This window comes from Nerophis lumbriciformis, linkage group LG19 (genome assembly GCF_033978685.3).
Source record: "Nerophis lumbriciformis linkage group LG19, RoL_Nlum_v2.1, whole genome shotgun sequence".
NCBI lineage: Eukaryota > Metazoa > Chordata > Actinopteri > Syngnathiformes > Syngnathidae > Nerophis > Nerophis lumbriciformis.
Genome location: NC_084566.2, coordinates 24911328 through 24926709, shown reverse-complemented (window position 1 = coordinate 24926709; position 15382 = coordinate 24911328). Strand labels below are relative to the sequence as shown.

General features: G+C 40.6%; 1 protein-coding gene across 5 annotated transcripts in view; it reads left to right on the top strand.

Annotated features, from left to right (window-relative positions):
- The window catches only part of efr3a (EFR3 homolog A (S. cerevisiae)), a 74735-nt gene that overhangs the window by 31552 nt on the left and 27801 nt on the right, over positions 1–15382 (top strand). For all 5 annotated transcript variants that reach the window (XM_061979134.1, XM_061979133.1, XM_061979136.1 and 2 more), the window contains exons 2-5: positions 4533–4609; positions 6819–6946; positions 7610–7760; positions 9206–9327. In XM_061979134.1, the coding sequence (XP_061835118.1) occupies positions 4533–4609; positions 6819–6946; positions 7610–7760; positions 9206–9327 (478 nt within the window). The remainder of the gene's footprint in view (positions 1–4532; positions 4610–6818; positions 6947–7609; positions 7761–9205; positions 9328–15382) is intronic.

Here is a 15382-nt window from a genome sequence, read left to right as displayed (position 1 = left end):
TGAACAGGCTTCCTTAAATAGTCCATAGTTCATGCTAAACATGATCCAATATATGTGTATATATCCATTACATCATCAAATTAAACTGAATATTTAGCAACTCCATGAATAAATAAGTCCACCTTAAGACCACTTGGTCTGGTCCACTGGTCATGTGACCTCCGCAAAGCGCGCCAATGCGCACTTATACGGTGTCATCTGAACGTGCAGCGTCTTTTTGACTGAACTCCACGTGACGTCATGATGACAGCCTAAAGCTTGGTGAGTCTCTGTTGTGTGCGTGCTTGGGTCTCGTGTGTCTCGCGTTGTGATGTACATCTGAGTACATGTCACTCAAAACGTTAGATTCTCCAAGTCACAACACTGACATTGTCTTTTTTTTTTTTTGAGTTTAAGTTTATTTGGAACATGCATGCATACAACATGATACATCGCAATTTCCAGTTTCTCTATTCAACATGTTCGAAAAGGAGTAGAAAGAAGCGGAGCTTTTTTAATCCTACCCTGTTTCCTTTACATAGCAGTTGCTAAAACTTTTGTTCACTTCCTGTTCTCAATTTATTCACAATATACTTCATAAGTAATAACAATAAAAACAAATAAATAATAATTGGTGATGTAAGTTATATTTCATAGTGAGATGAGTAAGATTATCTAAAAAATTAATGGCTGGATGAAATAACTTCAGAATGTTTATCATGGTTCTTCTTCTTTGTACTTTGTAAACACTTTAAGGTTGAAGAGTTTCTTGAAGTGGATCATATAAGTACATTGTTTGATTTCTTTGCTTAATCCATTCCATAATTTAATTCCACATACTGTCTTTGTGACAGTGCGCTTGCTCCTGGCCAGAAAGAGAGAGAACATAGTACCGGTCCTCAAGTGACATCGTGATAAGAGCGCACCATCATAAACCCCCACGTCCCAACACTTTTACCTAATATAATTTACTAATCATGTTTTCGGTATTGATAAAAACTAATTGTGATTATTATTTTGGCCTTAATCATGCAGCCCTAACTCAGAGTTGAACACAGCAAAGTGCTCCCTCGTAATTTTGACAGTAAAATGGGAAAGGACACAATCAGCAGCCAAACTAAGAGCCTTTGTTTGCTTACTTATGACTAAAATGGAGTTGTCTAGTATGTTCACTATCCTATTTAATGGCAAAATTGTTCTTTGACTTCAATAAGAAACGTGTTTAATGTATCATAAGTTGTTTTAAATATAGCCAACAATGAATTTTTTTTGTGATCCCCTTTATTTTAAAAAGTATCGAAGTACATTTTGGTACCGGTACCTAACTATTCGTATCGGGACAACCCTAGTTAGAACTATACGCTACTTTTTATTAGAAATGGCAACAGCGGAGGATGAATGCCCCACAACATGAGAATCAAGAAGAAGAAGGAGCTTTTATTGATTACACAGCGGGCTACAATGGCGGAATCACATTTTCGGGACTTTTGCAGAGCCCAGATAGTTACACAACAGCATTTACCAATAATTAAGGAAAGTTGATTTTGCATCATAAGTTGAAACAAAATGCCAGGTAATGTTTCCTACCTAATTGGCGGCATTTTTGGGGTCCTTTTACGCACACCATAATAATACCCGTAAATTGAAGCACAGCTGACTACGGTAGCTGCAATGCTCCGACAATCCATCAAGCGGTGCGGCTTCGTAGCTTACCAAAGTCGTACTAAAACATTCAGACACATTTTTGAGCGCAGTGTGTAATGTTCTTTATGCTCAATGAAACATCAAAGTTTTAGTCTTACTGGTGCTTGCTGGAGTCATTTATTGAAAAGGCTTCATTTAATCTGCAGTCCAAACGTTTTTCTCAGAATCGTGTATAAAGATAGTATGGCTAACTCGGTTTCAGGCAATCTCCTCAATGATTCGTCAAAAGGCACTCACGTGACTACAGGGCGCCATGTTTGCTACCAGCTTTGAGCTGATGCTCTGTTTATGGCACTTCTTTGTTAGTTTATCGACGACTATATATTCCCCGTTGTACAGCACGGGGCTGCTCCACCCGCGAGAATTGTGGAAAGCTTTTTCATCGCTATCCCAACAACATGGGAAGTGAAGGTCTGCTAACAACACCAGAGAGCCACCAATTACAGCGTCTTATGCCAGATAAACGCAACCTCTGCGTTTTGTTCAGGAGAGAACACACAGAAGCTAATACAAATAATACCAGCAGAAAGGAACACATTTAGGAGAAGGTTTGACAAAAACAGACTCTTTGAATCTCAGTAAAACTAAAATAATGCAATTAAACAGAAGAGAAAGTAAAAAACAAACAGAGGGACATTTAAAGAGTAAAAGAAACCAAATTTTGGGTGTGATAATAGATGAGAAAATGAACTAGAAAACTTATAAAAATATACAACATAAAGTGGCAAGAAATATGTCAATAATGAATAAAGCAAAATATGTTCTGTACCGGGCTTTACGGTGGCAGAGGGGTTAGTGCATCTGCCTCACAATACGAAGGTCCTGAGTAGTCTTGGGTTCAATCCCGGGCTCGGGATCTTTCTGTGTGGAGTTTGCATGTTCTCCCCGTGACTGCGTGGGTTCCCTCCGGGTACTGCGGCTTCCTCCCACCTCCAAAGACATGCACCTGGGGATGGGTTGATTGGCAACACTAAATTGGCCCTAGTGTGTGGATGTGAGTGTGAATGTTGTCTGTCTATCTGTGTTGGCCCTGCGATGAGGTGGCGACTTGTCCAGGGTGTACTCCGCCTTCCGCCCGATTGTAGCTGAGATAGGCTCCAGCGCTCCCCGCGACCCCAAAAGGGAATAAGCGGTAGGAAATGGATGGATAGATGTTCTGTACCAAATATCACTCTGTATTCTCTACTGCTTGCCAGTGTTACCATATCTGAGTTATTGTGCAGAAATATGGAGAAATAACTATAAAATTACACTTATTCATTTAGAGTGTTACAAAAAAGAAAGATCAGTTAGAAAAATACACAATGAGTGATACTTACAGTGATTACAAATACAGTTGACATATTTCACACAAAAGTCCAAATTAATTTGTGATTGTTGCTTCAATGATATTTGAAGATTTTGGTAAAATTAGGGTAATTTTTTTGGTTGTTCTGTGTATTGTTTTGCGTTTATTGCGCCGTCGGGTGTGTGTTAGAATGCCTCCTGGTCACTAACACTGCAGGAGTGTAGCAGTAGAGTGCGTCAAATACGGCCGCAAAATTATACATTTACGAAATAAAAGCATGTTTTATTGTAAGTTTATGAGCTGGAGTCTGTTTAGAACTCTATATGGACTAATATTTTTGATTAATTTGATCATAAAAACTGATGCAAAACAACAGCATTTGGGCTCAGCCGCACACGTCCTTGGTCGCAGTCTGTTGTTCCGTTGGCCATACTCTCTTTATACATGACGCTGGTATTTCCTATGTGTGACTACCATAAATTGGTCACACTTATCATTCCAGCATGTACCATATAAGATTGGTTTGAGGGCCGCAAAACCAGAAATAAATCATACACAAGGCGCTGCGGGTTTTAAGGCGCACTGTCAATTTTTGAGAAAATGAAAGGCTTTTAAGTGCACCTTTATAGTCCGAAAAATACGGTACCAACATTAAAACTACCATTTTTTATTTTTCATAGAGTCTAAGTCACCAACGCGTGCAGTTCTTTGGTTGGGCACTCGATTCCTCCGAATGCTGTGCGTACAAAAGTATCAAGTTTGTTGCATGCAATTCTTGGCCAAATAATAATAAAGACGGAATGCTTAGATGAAGATGGATGTAAAAATGTGTGCATTTTTGTCAAATGGGGCGTCCAAAAACAGAGATACTATTGTACAAGAATTGAACGTGAGAGTATAGCAATAATTTGTGGGAAGAAAACAAAGGTTGTTTTCCATTCAGATGCAACTCAGAGATGAAAATCAGTACAATACAGTATGTCCAGGACATTTTAGAAAAGGTTTAACCAACATTAACATCAACTATTAGTGGTCACAGCTAATTGCTATGATAATAAATGTTGGAACAACGGTGTCGTGGAGCGGTTGCAGCCTGGTGCAGCTAATTAAAGTCTGTTCTCGTGGCACAGGGACACTCGGGTGACGACCAACAAGGTCAGTGTGAGCCTCCTCTGCTCCTTTAACATGAATTCACCTTTGAGGTGGTGACTGGAGGCAATAATGATGGATGATGGCTTTATGTAGACGTGAAGTCACGCTGCAAAGAGCAGCAGCCGGTGTGTTTCATAGGCGCACTGCTCAACATTCCATAATAGTTACAGCTGTCCAAAGAGAGGTCTTACTGCAGTCAATGTGGTACCTCTTAAATCTCTAACTTCCTGTGGAAGTGTATAACAATATGGGAAGACGCGAAAAGCCAAGGAAAAACAGTCTCGCCATACATCATAGCTTTCTGAGAGGTTTTAGAGACACAATTTACAAGGTTAGAGGCTCAATTGTTTGTGTCGACTTTCCATGGATGATAGTGAAGTACTTAATGACATTTTTATTTCTCTTTCAGGAGTGTGCGGCTGCTGTGGGCCGCTAAGGCCACGCTACAAACGTCTGGTGGACAACATCTTTCCCGAAGACCCCAAAGTAAGTGTTGCAGAAGTCTTCAGTGTTTCATCTACATTTACAGCGTTGAGATGCCAGGTGGGGTCATCGACACACGCACATTCATAGCTCTTCAACAATTACATTTGGGGTGCACACATGCATGTGCACTGCATCTGTGTGTCTCAGTGGAGTGTTTCCCATAATACTCTATAATGTATTTTTAAGTGCAAAGATTTGTGCAGGGACATCCAGTTTAAAGCAAGAATAAATAAAAAAAACTCACAGTTGATTTAACTTTTAATAATGTAAATACTTAACTAACTGATGTTTGGTTTTGCTGGCTTCAGATATAATTTCTAGATGACAGTTTATGAGGAGGCGATTTGTCCAGGGTGTGCACTGCCTTCCGCCCGAGTGCAGCTGGATAAGCTCCAGCCCGCTCGCGACATCCAGAGAAACAAGCGGTGGAAAAATGAATGGATGGATTGAGGATCTATCAAGTAGTTTTTCAGTATCCTCATATTCCCCACGTTGAACATTTTTTTTGGGTGATAACCTCCGTGCTTGTGTGACGTGACTGGCTGGCTCTGTGTTGCCTTGGAAACACTCGAGATGAAAGTATTGCTTTGCAGAACGCAGACTAGACTTTCTTACCTCCACCAAAGAGGTTATGTTCTTTTTCTAACTTTGTTCTGTGTTTTACTATGGGATATCGCCTTGGCCGTTGCTGGGAACCTTTCTGTCATAAAAAGCCGCCAGTGCATATAGCTTACATCATCACAACATCGGTTTCGGGTGCACTGTTCCGGTCTTTTTCCGGCCAAATTTTTGTGGCATTATTAGTCAATAGTGCGCAAACAATAAACTATATATAGCCATTCATACTGTAAGTACCTGCTGGTGTTAATGTGTATGTTAGTGTGTTATGGTGGTCATTTTTGCCACCATAACACACATATATACATATACATGTATACATACATGTATATGTATAAGTGCGCGTGTGAGTGTGTGTGTACATATGACACATGTACTTTCTTCTGTTGCTTCTTTCTGTGTTTTGTTTCATGTCACAAGTAAGAATCGGCGGCTGGGTAAAACTATTGATTTGATTGATTATGAATTGATATTGTTAAATATTTAGTAATATTGATTATCCTCCCCAACAGTGTCATGCTGATTGACTATGCTAACATTAGCTGCCAACAAAAGTCCATCCGGGGTAAAAAAAACATGAACATCTGACTGACACTGTTGTAATTATCGATTATATTTGTAACTGAGAGTGCTGCAGTACTTCGGTGGTACCTTTGTTTACATCTTCATCTCCCACACGTAGCAGTGTCAAGTGCGCTAGCAAAACCATGCACACTTCCGGACTGTACAATAAATGTGGTGGGCGTTACATATGTCTGACCGCACTAACAAAATAAGAGTCCCAGAAGAATAGCTTACATATAATACCAAACAATACCTTGATACCATTTGCAATATAATTACACTTTAAATTGCAATTCCTTTGTATTTGTACTTTTGAGACTTTGGGGAAAGATTAAATTGTCTAATGTTTTATGGTGAAGAAAAAAAAACTAATCACATTTGTATTTTGTAACAGGTTTAAGACATTTTTATAATTACGTGTAGAGCCAATCAAATTGAATCGAATCATGACTTATAGATTTAGAACCTTATTAGTAGAAATCAAATTGATGTGGAAAATTGATCAAGATACCCAGACTGCGACTGAGTTATTTTGAAAGTCAAACTAAAGGATGCGACTTAAACACGAGAGCAAATATCGTCAGCTGTTCAGACGTGGTTAAAGCTTTAAGCAGTAGCATTTAATCATGTGACCCTGTTAAAACACAGTTCTACTCACCAGGGAGAGATTTGTCTTTATTATTACTTTGCTGTTCTCCGCCCACATGCTGTCTGAGGCCTTTGGCGTAATCAAACAGGTGCAGTGGGAAATGGAAACGCTTAAATCGGTCGCCGCCTCGTCAAATTAATTATCACTTGTGGAGAACCTGAGGACAAGAAAAGACTCTGGGGAGATTGTGTCTGAAATAAACTCCCTCCTTCTAGTCCTCACAAACGACCTGCTGGGGAAGTGTTTACTTTCATTTCATTTTGGCTGACCCTTTTTCAATGATGCACGTTAGCTTGTAGCATTGTTAGCGTGATGCAGTTGAAGCACATAAACGCTTTCCTTTTCCTACCACCTGATTTTGTCTTTTTGTTTTTTCAGGACGGTCTGAGCAAGTCGGACATGGAGAAGCTGACCTTCTACGCTGTGTCTGCACCGGAAAAATTGGACCGGATCGGAGCATACCTGGCTGAGCGGCTGAGCAGGGACGTGGTGCGCCATCGCTACTGGTGAGTGATAGGAATTCTTCTTTCAACTTAGTGCTGGCTGTTAACCTAGGACTGCTAATAAACCCAATCAACAGTAGGCGCAGCATTTATATCCAGTCTCCAACCGACTTCTGTTATCATTGTTAGATTATATGTTTTGAAGCTAGAATGGTTTGAAAAATGTGGAATTCTAATATTAATGTCACTGGAAACATTAAGTAGTTTGAATTATTAAGCTCAAAAGGGATTTGTGGTATGGAAAAGTGCGAATTTTTGGAATGTGGAAAATTGTTATCAAGAACGCTCTGAGTAAGGATGTAACGATTAACAGTATTAATGATGAACGGCGGTGAAACCCTGAGGGTCAGTATTATCATTTTTAAAATGAAAGAGATTGTAAAACCGCAAAGATAACCACATTTCAATAAACTCACGGACCTGTGTCGCTGCTTATTTACTAGATAAGCAAGCTGGCGTGCTAATGGCTGGTTAACTGAATGCTAACATGAATAAAATAGAGATTGGCGTATTTTCCCATTGAGAAGCAACATATGTCAATTTAAACTTGTATAAAATAATTGCTGTCTGACAAACGATCATAAGCAGTGCAACCAGGAAGTGATTAATGGGATAAAGGCTGTTTCTTCCAACATTTCATACTAAAACAAGAGTGACTGTCCTCAGGAACGTGGTAATCGCCATGGAGGCTCTGGACCAGCTTCTGATGGCCTGTCACTCTCAGAGCATCAAGCCCTTTGTGGAGAGTTTCCTGCACATGGTGGCCAAACTGCTGGAGTCCAGAGAGCCAAAACTGCAGGTCCTGGGGACCAACTCGGTAAGCACCACATGACTTATGTTCTCCTGGTGCCAAGTTTAATTAGAACCCCCCTTTTCAGCCTCATTCCTGAGCTGCATGTCACTAGTCAAATGTGAAATTGCATTTAGGTGTTTTTTGTGGGGATTTTTTTGAGATAAAAGGGGCGAGGAGACAGCGCTGCTGCCCGGAGGTGCATGTTCGCGCTTAAGCACCTAATTTAACGTTAGACTGCCACTGCAAATGGCTTTTATCACAAACACACGGCTAATTATTATTATCCTGTGAAAGCCGCCAGCAAATGTCAGCCCTGTTTCACCGTCCCCCCGTTTTCAAGGTGAGTGCAAAATGTATCTATTAATTTTTTTGTCTGCTCCAGCTGTGTCGCTTCATCTCAGCAGGAAGTGAAGGGCATTATTTATGAGTGGCGTTTTTATTTATGAGTGGTATTTTGATTTATAAGTGGTATTTCTATGCTGAGAGAGCAGCACGTAGCTGAGGTTTAAGGCAGGTTGCTGCTTGTCTGCACAGCACCTTCAGGTCAGCGATGGGTTAATTAAATTTTTCCTTGTGGCACCGGCAACAAAGCAGAGACGGCGTTTAATGTGTGGGCTTGTTTATGCGTCATGCAGGAGGAGGAGTACCACGGGCAGGGAGACCGTTCAACTGTGTTGGTTGTGTCGGGTCACAAAACGAATGCTTCAAAGCAGCTAATTACAGTAGTTTGTAAGGAAGGCAGAGATGCACAATGCAATTACTTGTCTCCTTGATGTGTTATTGATGATATAATTTTTGTCACTGCTGTCATTAGTTTTGCACCAGAATCAAATGCAGACGTGTCCGGCTAAAACAAATACCGGATTAAGGTTCAATAGAGGTGAAATGTCTGGAAGCGACGTCATTTGTTAGTCACCTGACTCCCCTGTCATCTTTTCTATCTCTGTATTGGTCCCGGAGTGGAGACAATGTTGTGTTGTTTTCTTCATACTCTAACAAAGGTCCAATGTTCACTGAAGAACACACTCCATTTCACACACACAATAATGACTTTTATTTCAAATGGACTCAATAAAACAGTCTTCATTCCACTAAGTGTGCCTATTCTTGATTGGTCTTATTTACCTGCTCGAACCCTTCTCCTCTTCCTCCTCCCTGCTGCTGCTTCTTCTCATCCTTCGGCTTCTTCTGCTTGTGCTGCTTCTTCCGCAAACCTTCACACTACAAAGATGTTACTGTTAATTTATGGGAAAATGAAACACATAATTACATTTGATCTTGAAGACTGTAAGAAAATGGTATTTGGCTTTTCGTTAACATCTTCAGCAGTGACTGTAAGGTGAGTTCCAGGTGACAATGATGATGTCATCCACTGAGAGCAAAACAGCAGGATTATCTTCTTTTGTCCGTCTTTTGTTGAGAGGTGCCATGATGCAGCGGTCAAAGTGTGTTCTGATTTCTTCCTGCAGTTTGTGAAGTTTGCCAACATCGAGGAAGACACTCCCTCCTACCATCGCCGCTATGACTTCTTCGTGTCCCAGTTCAGCGCCATGTGCCACTCTACCCACGAAGATGTGGACACCAGGACCAGGTGGGATTGATCATTCTCGACCCTGCTGAAAGAACTTGTCATTGTTTTTATTTCAAGCTTACATGCTGGGGGAGGGGCTGTCATGTATCACTCGGTGGGAGTTGGCGACGCACAGCAGCACCTTTGCTCTCCTGCTGCAAGTGTCAGCGTGCCAATGGTTCAGTGATGCATTGATTTAACGATCAATGAAACGATACATTGACGAGAACACGAGTAGCTCTGGTTCATGTTGTTCACGAGATTATTTATTTTGAATTCTTTACATTTAAATCAATTTACAATCGGATTTATTTGGTGGATATAATTAAATTGGCTTTGGCTTAATGCTAATACAGTGGAACCTTACGAATTCAATTGGTTTTTAATCATGATTTGTAAATCGAAAAGTTTGTATAGAAAAACGAAAGTATTTCCCCATAAGAAACAAAGTAAACATGAATTATTGGTTCTAGCCTCGACAAAAGTCCCTATTTTAGTAGAAGAATGCAGACTTTGAAGACACTTTAATGCAGGGGTCGCCATACCGCCAGTCCATCAGTTAAACATTTTTGGGGAAAAAAAGAAGACATTAGTGACATCCCCACCCGGAGAGTGACCAACAGACCCTCCAAAAGGCACGCATTAAAAAAAAAACTAAATGTTGACATGCAGCCAATATTAACAACACAAAGCTTTGTCTTTAAAAAACTAACCAAAACTATATGTACAGTATATGAATATATTAATATATATATATATATATATATATATATATATATATATATATATATATATATATATATATATATATATATATATATATATATATATGTATGTATGTATGTGTGGGAAAAAAAATCACAAGACTATTTCATCTCTACAGGCCTGTTTCATGAGGGGGGGGTACCCTCAATCATCAGGAGATTTTAATGGGAGCATTCACATACCATGGTTTATATAGGGCACAGAGTGGGTGGGTACAAGCTGGCGTAGGGGCGTGGTGATTGGCTCATGTGTTACCTAGGAGGTGTTTCCGTCTGTGGCGGCATGCTGTTACAATTTCGCTGCGCTTGTTGAGGGATGACAGGTCTGGACGGTAAATAATAAACAGTTTCTCTTTCAAGCATAGGTTGCATCTTTTATTACCACTATTGTAAGGTGTGCTGGATGCAAGAATTTGCCATGTTATTGAATATTCAACATTATTGTCTTTGAGGTCCCAAATGTGTTTGCTGAGTTCTGTGGTATTCCGTAGGTTTTGGTTCCTGAAAGAAGCCTTGTGATTGTTCCATCTGGTTTTGAATTCTCCCTCGGTTAATCCTACATATGTGTCGGATGTGTTAATGTCCTTGCGTATTACCTTAGATTGGTAGACAACTGATGTTTGTAAGCACCCCCCGTTGAGAGGGCAATCAGGTTTCTTTCGACAGTTACAGCCTTTGTTGGTTTTGGAGTCGCTCTGTCCGGGGGCCGACGGCTCATTTGCAATTGTTTTGTTGTGGTTTGAGATGATTTGTCGTATATTGTTCATGCAGCTGTAGCTCAATTTAATGTTGTTCTTGTTGAATACTTTTCTTAGGGTGTTGTCTTTGGGAAAGTGTTTGTCAACCAGATTGAGGAATTTGTGTCCAATGTTAGTTGAGACGTTTTTGCTGTATGGGGGGTTGTACCAGATGATATCGTTTCGTTTTCTGTTCTTTTTTGGCTGGTTTCCTGGCGTGGGTTCATAGGTGAGGGTGAAATTGTATCCGCTTTCATCAAGGGCTTTTTGGTACGGGGGGGTTGCTTGGTCAAATTCAGCTTTGCTAGATGACAGCATCGATAGCCTTTTATTAATTCCGGTAGGTATTCTTTTCGTGGTGGTGGGTGGGTGGTTGCTGTCATGGTGCACGTATTGGAGTGTTGTGTTGGGTTTCGTGAATGGTTGGTAGCTGTTATTTCTCAGGTTGAAAGTGACGTCAAGGAAGTTGACTGTTTGCTTGTTGGCTTCAATCGTGATCCGTAGGCCGTTCTCTTTGAAAATTTGGCATATGCGCTTCTTGGTATTCTCGCTGCTCCTTGGCGAGGCGCGACACACTGCCAGTCCGTCATCACGGTAAATACCAAGGTTCAGATTGAGGCTAGCGAGCTGGGAGAGGAGGAAACTCCCAACGAGTTCCCACGTTTCTGCTCCGTCAAAACTTCCCATAGTGACGTCAAATGTTGCATTGTTCTTTTTTTGCCATGGTGTACTGTTGTGGATGAGAATGGAGTTTTTTGCGTGGATGATGATGTTTCTTTCGTTGCCTGTGATTGAGTCGTAGTCTGAGGCGAAGTCTAGTGCTTGAGTCAGTAGGTCTTGCGTGATGGAAGGGTAAAATTCTTCGATATCAAAGGAGATAAAGTTGTGCTGTTGTTTGTCTTGGATGTTGTTGAACCATTTGATTACTGCTGCTGTATTTCTCCATTGGTTGAGTGGTGTTTTGTCCTTGATTTTTGTGTTGACTCTGTCCAGGATTATTTTGCTGATTTTTCCTATTTCAGATTTAGTTGGGTTTATTAGTCGGCATGTTGGGTTATTTGCGAAGTTGGGTTTGTGGTCCTTCAATGTGATGAAGGCTTCCTTGTTGGCTGTGGCGTCCACCCTGTCCTCAATGTCCAGTTCAGCCGCGATCCTTTTATTTTCCAGGTGGATGTTCTGTAAGGTGTTGGGTTGCGCTTTTTTGTATGATTTGGTGATGCTTCTGTCCAGTAAGGTGTGATGTTCTGGTATGTCCATTCTGTAGAAGTTTGTGGTTTTATCGGCAGCTATGATGAGGTTGTTTACTTTCTTGATGCGCTCCTTGTCATTTTTCAGCTTGGTGAGGAGTGGGTTGCGGATTGGCTTGAATTTGACTGATTGTATCATTTTGAGCATGTCGTTCTCAAAATCCTTTAGTTCCTCAACTGTGGGTGGGTTCTTGGTAGATTTGAATCCGTAAGTTTTCTTTTGCGTTCCTTTTGTTTCAGGGTGGAGGAAAAAATGTGCTTTCCACCGCATCCTTCTTAGGAAGTGTTCCGTCTTTTCTATGAGCCTTAGCTTGTAGTCATTCTGCGCGGGTATGGGAATGTTCTTCGTTTTTTTTCCCCACACATACATATATTGCGCTCTACTACGGTATCGAGCACTATTTTTTGGATAACCTTATTAAGACATATACTCCGCTCCAAATTGACATTTGTTGAGCACTGTACGACGATCAGAAATGGACAAATTCAACATCGACTACTCCACGAAGAACATTCCCATACCCGCGCAGAATGACTACAAGCTAAGGCTCATAGAAAAGACGGAACACTTCCTAAGAAGGATGCGGTGGAAAGCACATTTTTTCCTCCACCCTGAAACAAAAGGAACGCAAAAGAAAACTTACGGATTCAAATCTACCAAGAACCCACCCACAGTTGAGGAACTAAAGGATTTTGAGAACGACATGCTCTAAATGATACAATCAGTCAAATTCAAGCCAATCCGCAACCCACTCCTCACCAAGCTGAAAAATGACAAGGAGCGCATCAAGAAAGTAAACAACCTCATCATAGCTGCCGATAAAACCACAAACTTCTACAGAATGGACATACCAGAACATCACACCTTACTGGACAGAAGCATCACCAAATCATACAAAAAAGCGCAACCCAACACCTTACAGAACATCCACCTGGAAAATAAAAGGATCGCGGCTGAACTGGACATTGAGGACAGGGTGGACGCCACAGCCAACAAGGAAGCCTTCATCACATTGAAGGACCACAAACCCAACTTCGCAAATAACCCAACATGCCGACTAATAAACCCAACTAAATCTGAAATAGGAAAAATCAGCAAAATAATCCTGGACAGAGTCAACACAAAAATCAAGGACAAAACACCACTCAACCAATGGAGAAATACAGCAGCAGTAATCAAATGGTTCAACAACATCCAAGACAAACAACAGCACAACTTTATCTCCTTTGATATCGAAGAATTTTACCCTTCCATCACGCAAGACCTACTGACTCAAGCACTAGACTTCGCCTCAGACTACGACTCAATCACAGGCAACGAAAGAAACATCATCATCCACGCAAAAAACTCCATTCTCATCCACAACAGTACACCATGGCAAAAAAAGAACAATGCAACATTTGACGTCACTATGGGAAGTTTTGACGGAGCAGAAACGTGTGAACTCGTTGGGAGTTTCCTCCTCTCCCAGCTCGCTAGCCTCAATCTGAACCTTGGTATTTACCGTGATGACGGACTGGCAGTGTGTCGCGCCTCGCCAAGGAGCAGCGAGAATACCAAGAAGCGCATATGCCAAATTTTCAAAGAGAACGGCCTACGGATCACGATTGAAGCCAACAAGCAAACCGTCAACTTCCTTGACGTCACTTTCAACCTGAGAAATAACAGCTACCAACCATTCACGAAACCCAACACAACACTCCAATACGTGCACCATGACAGCAACCATCCACCCACCACCACGAAAAGAATACCTACCGGAATTAATAAAAGGCTATCGATGCTGTCATCTAGCTAAGCTGAATTTGACCAAGCAACCCCCCCGTACCAAAAAGCCCTTGATGAAAGCGGATACAATTTCACCCTCACCTATGAACCCACGCCAGGAAACCAGCCAAAAAAGAACAGAACACGAAACGATATCATCTGGTACAACCCCCCATACAGCAAAAACGTCTCAACTAACATTGGACACAAATTCCTCAATCTGATTGACAAACACTTTCCCAAAGACAACACCCTAAGAAAAGTATTCAACAAGAACAACATTAAATTGAGCTACAGCTGCATGAACAATATACGACAAATCATCTCAAACCACAACAAAACAATTGCAAATGAGCCGTCGGCCCCCGGACAGAGCGACTCCAAAACCAACAAAGGCTGTAACTGTCGAAAGAAACCTGATTGCCCTCTCAACGGGGGGTGCTTACAAACATCAGTTGTCTACCAATCTAAGGTAATACGCAAGGACATTAACACATCCGACACATATGTAGGATTAACCGAGGGAGAATTCAAAACCAGATGGAACAATCACAAGGCTTCTTTCAGGAACCAAAACCTACGGAATACCACAGAACTCAGCAAACACATTTGGGACCTCAAAGACAATAATGTTGAATATTCAATAACATGGCAAATTCTTGCATCCAGCACACCTTACAATAGTGGTAATAAAAGATGCAACCTATGCTTGAAAGAGAAACTGTTTATTATTTACCGTCCAGACCTGTCATCCCTCAACAAGCGCAGCGAAATTGTAACAGCATGCCGCCACAGACGGAAACACCTCCTAGGTAACACATGAGCCAATCACCACGCCCCTACGCCAGCCTGTACCCACCCACTCTGTGCCCTATATAAACCATGGTATGTGAATGCTCCCATTAAAATCTCCTGATGATTGAGGGTACCCCCCCTCATGAAACAGGCCTGTAGAGATGAAATAGTCTTGTGATTTTTTTTCCCCACACATACATATATTGCGCTCTACTACGGTATCGAGCACTATTTTTTGGATAACCTTATTAAGACATATATATATATATATATGTATATATATATATATGTGTATATATATATATATATATATATATATATATATATATATATATATATATATATATATATATATATATATATTTATAATACACACATATATAAATGTATGTATATATATATGTATATATACATACATGCATATACATATGCATGTATGTATATATACAAACCCCGTTTCCATATGAGTTGGGAAATTGTGTTAGATGTAAATATAAACGGAATACAATGATTTGCAAATCATTTTCAACCCATATTCAGTTAAATATGCTACAAAGACAACATATTTGATGTTCAAGCTGATAAACATTTTTTTTTGCAAATACTCATTAACTTTAGAATTTGATGCCAGCAACACGTGACAAAGAAGTTGGGAAATGTGGCAATAAATACTGATAAAGTTTAGGAATGCTCATCAAACACTTATTTGGAACATCCCACAGGTGAACAGGCAAATTGGGAACAGGTGGGTGCCATGATTGGGTA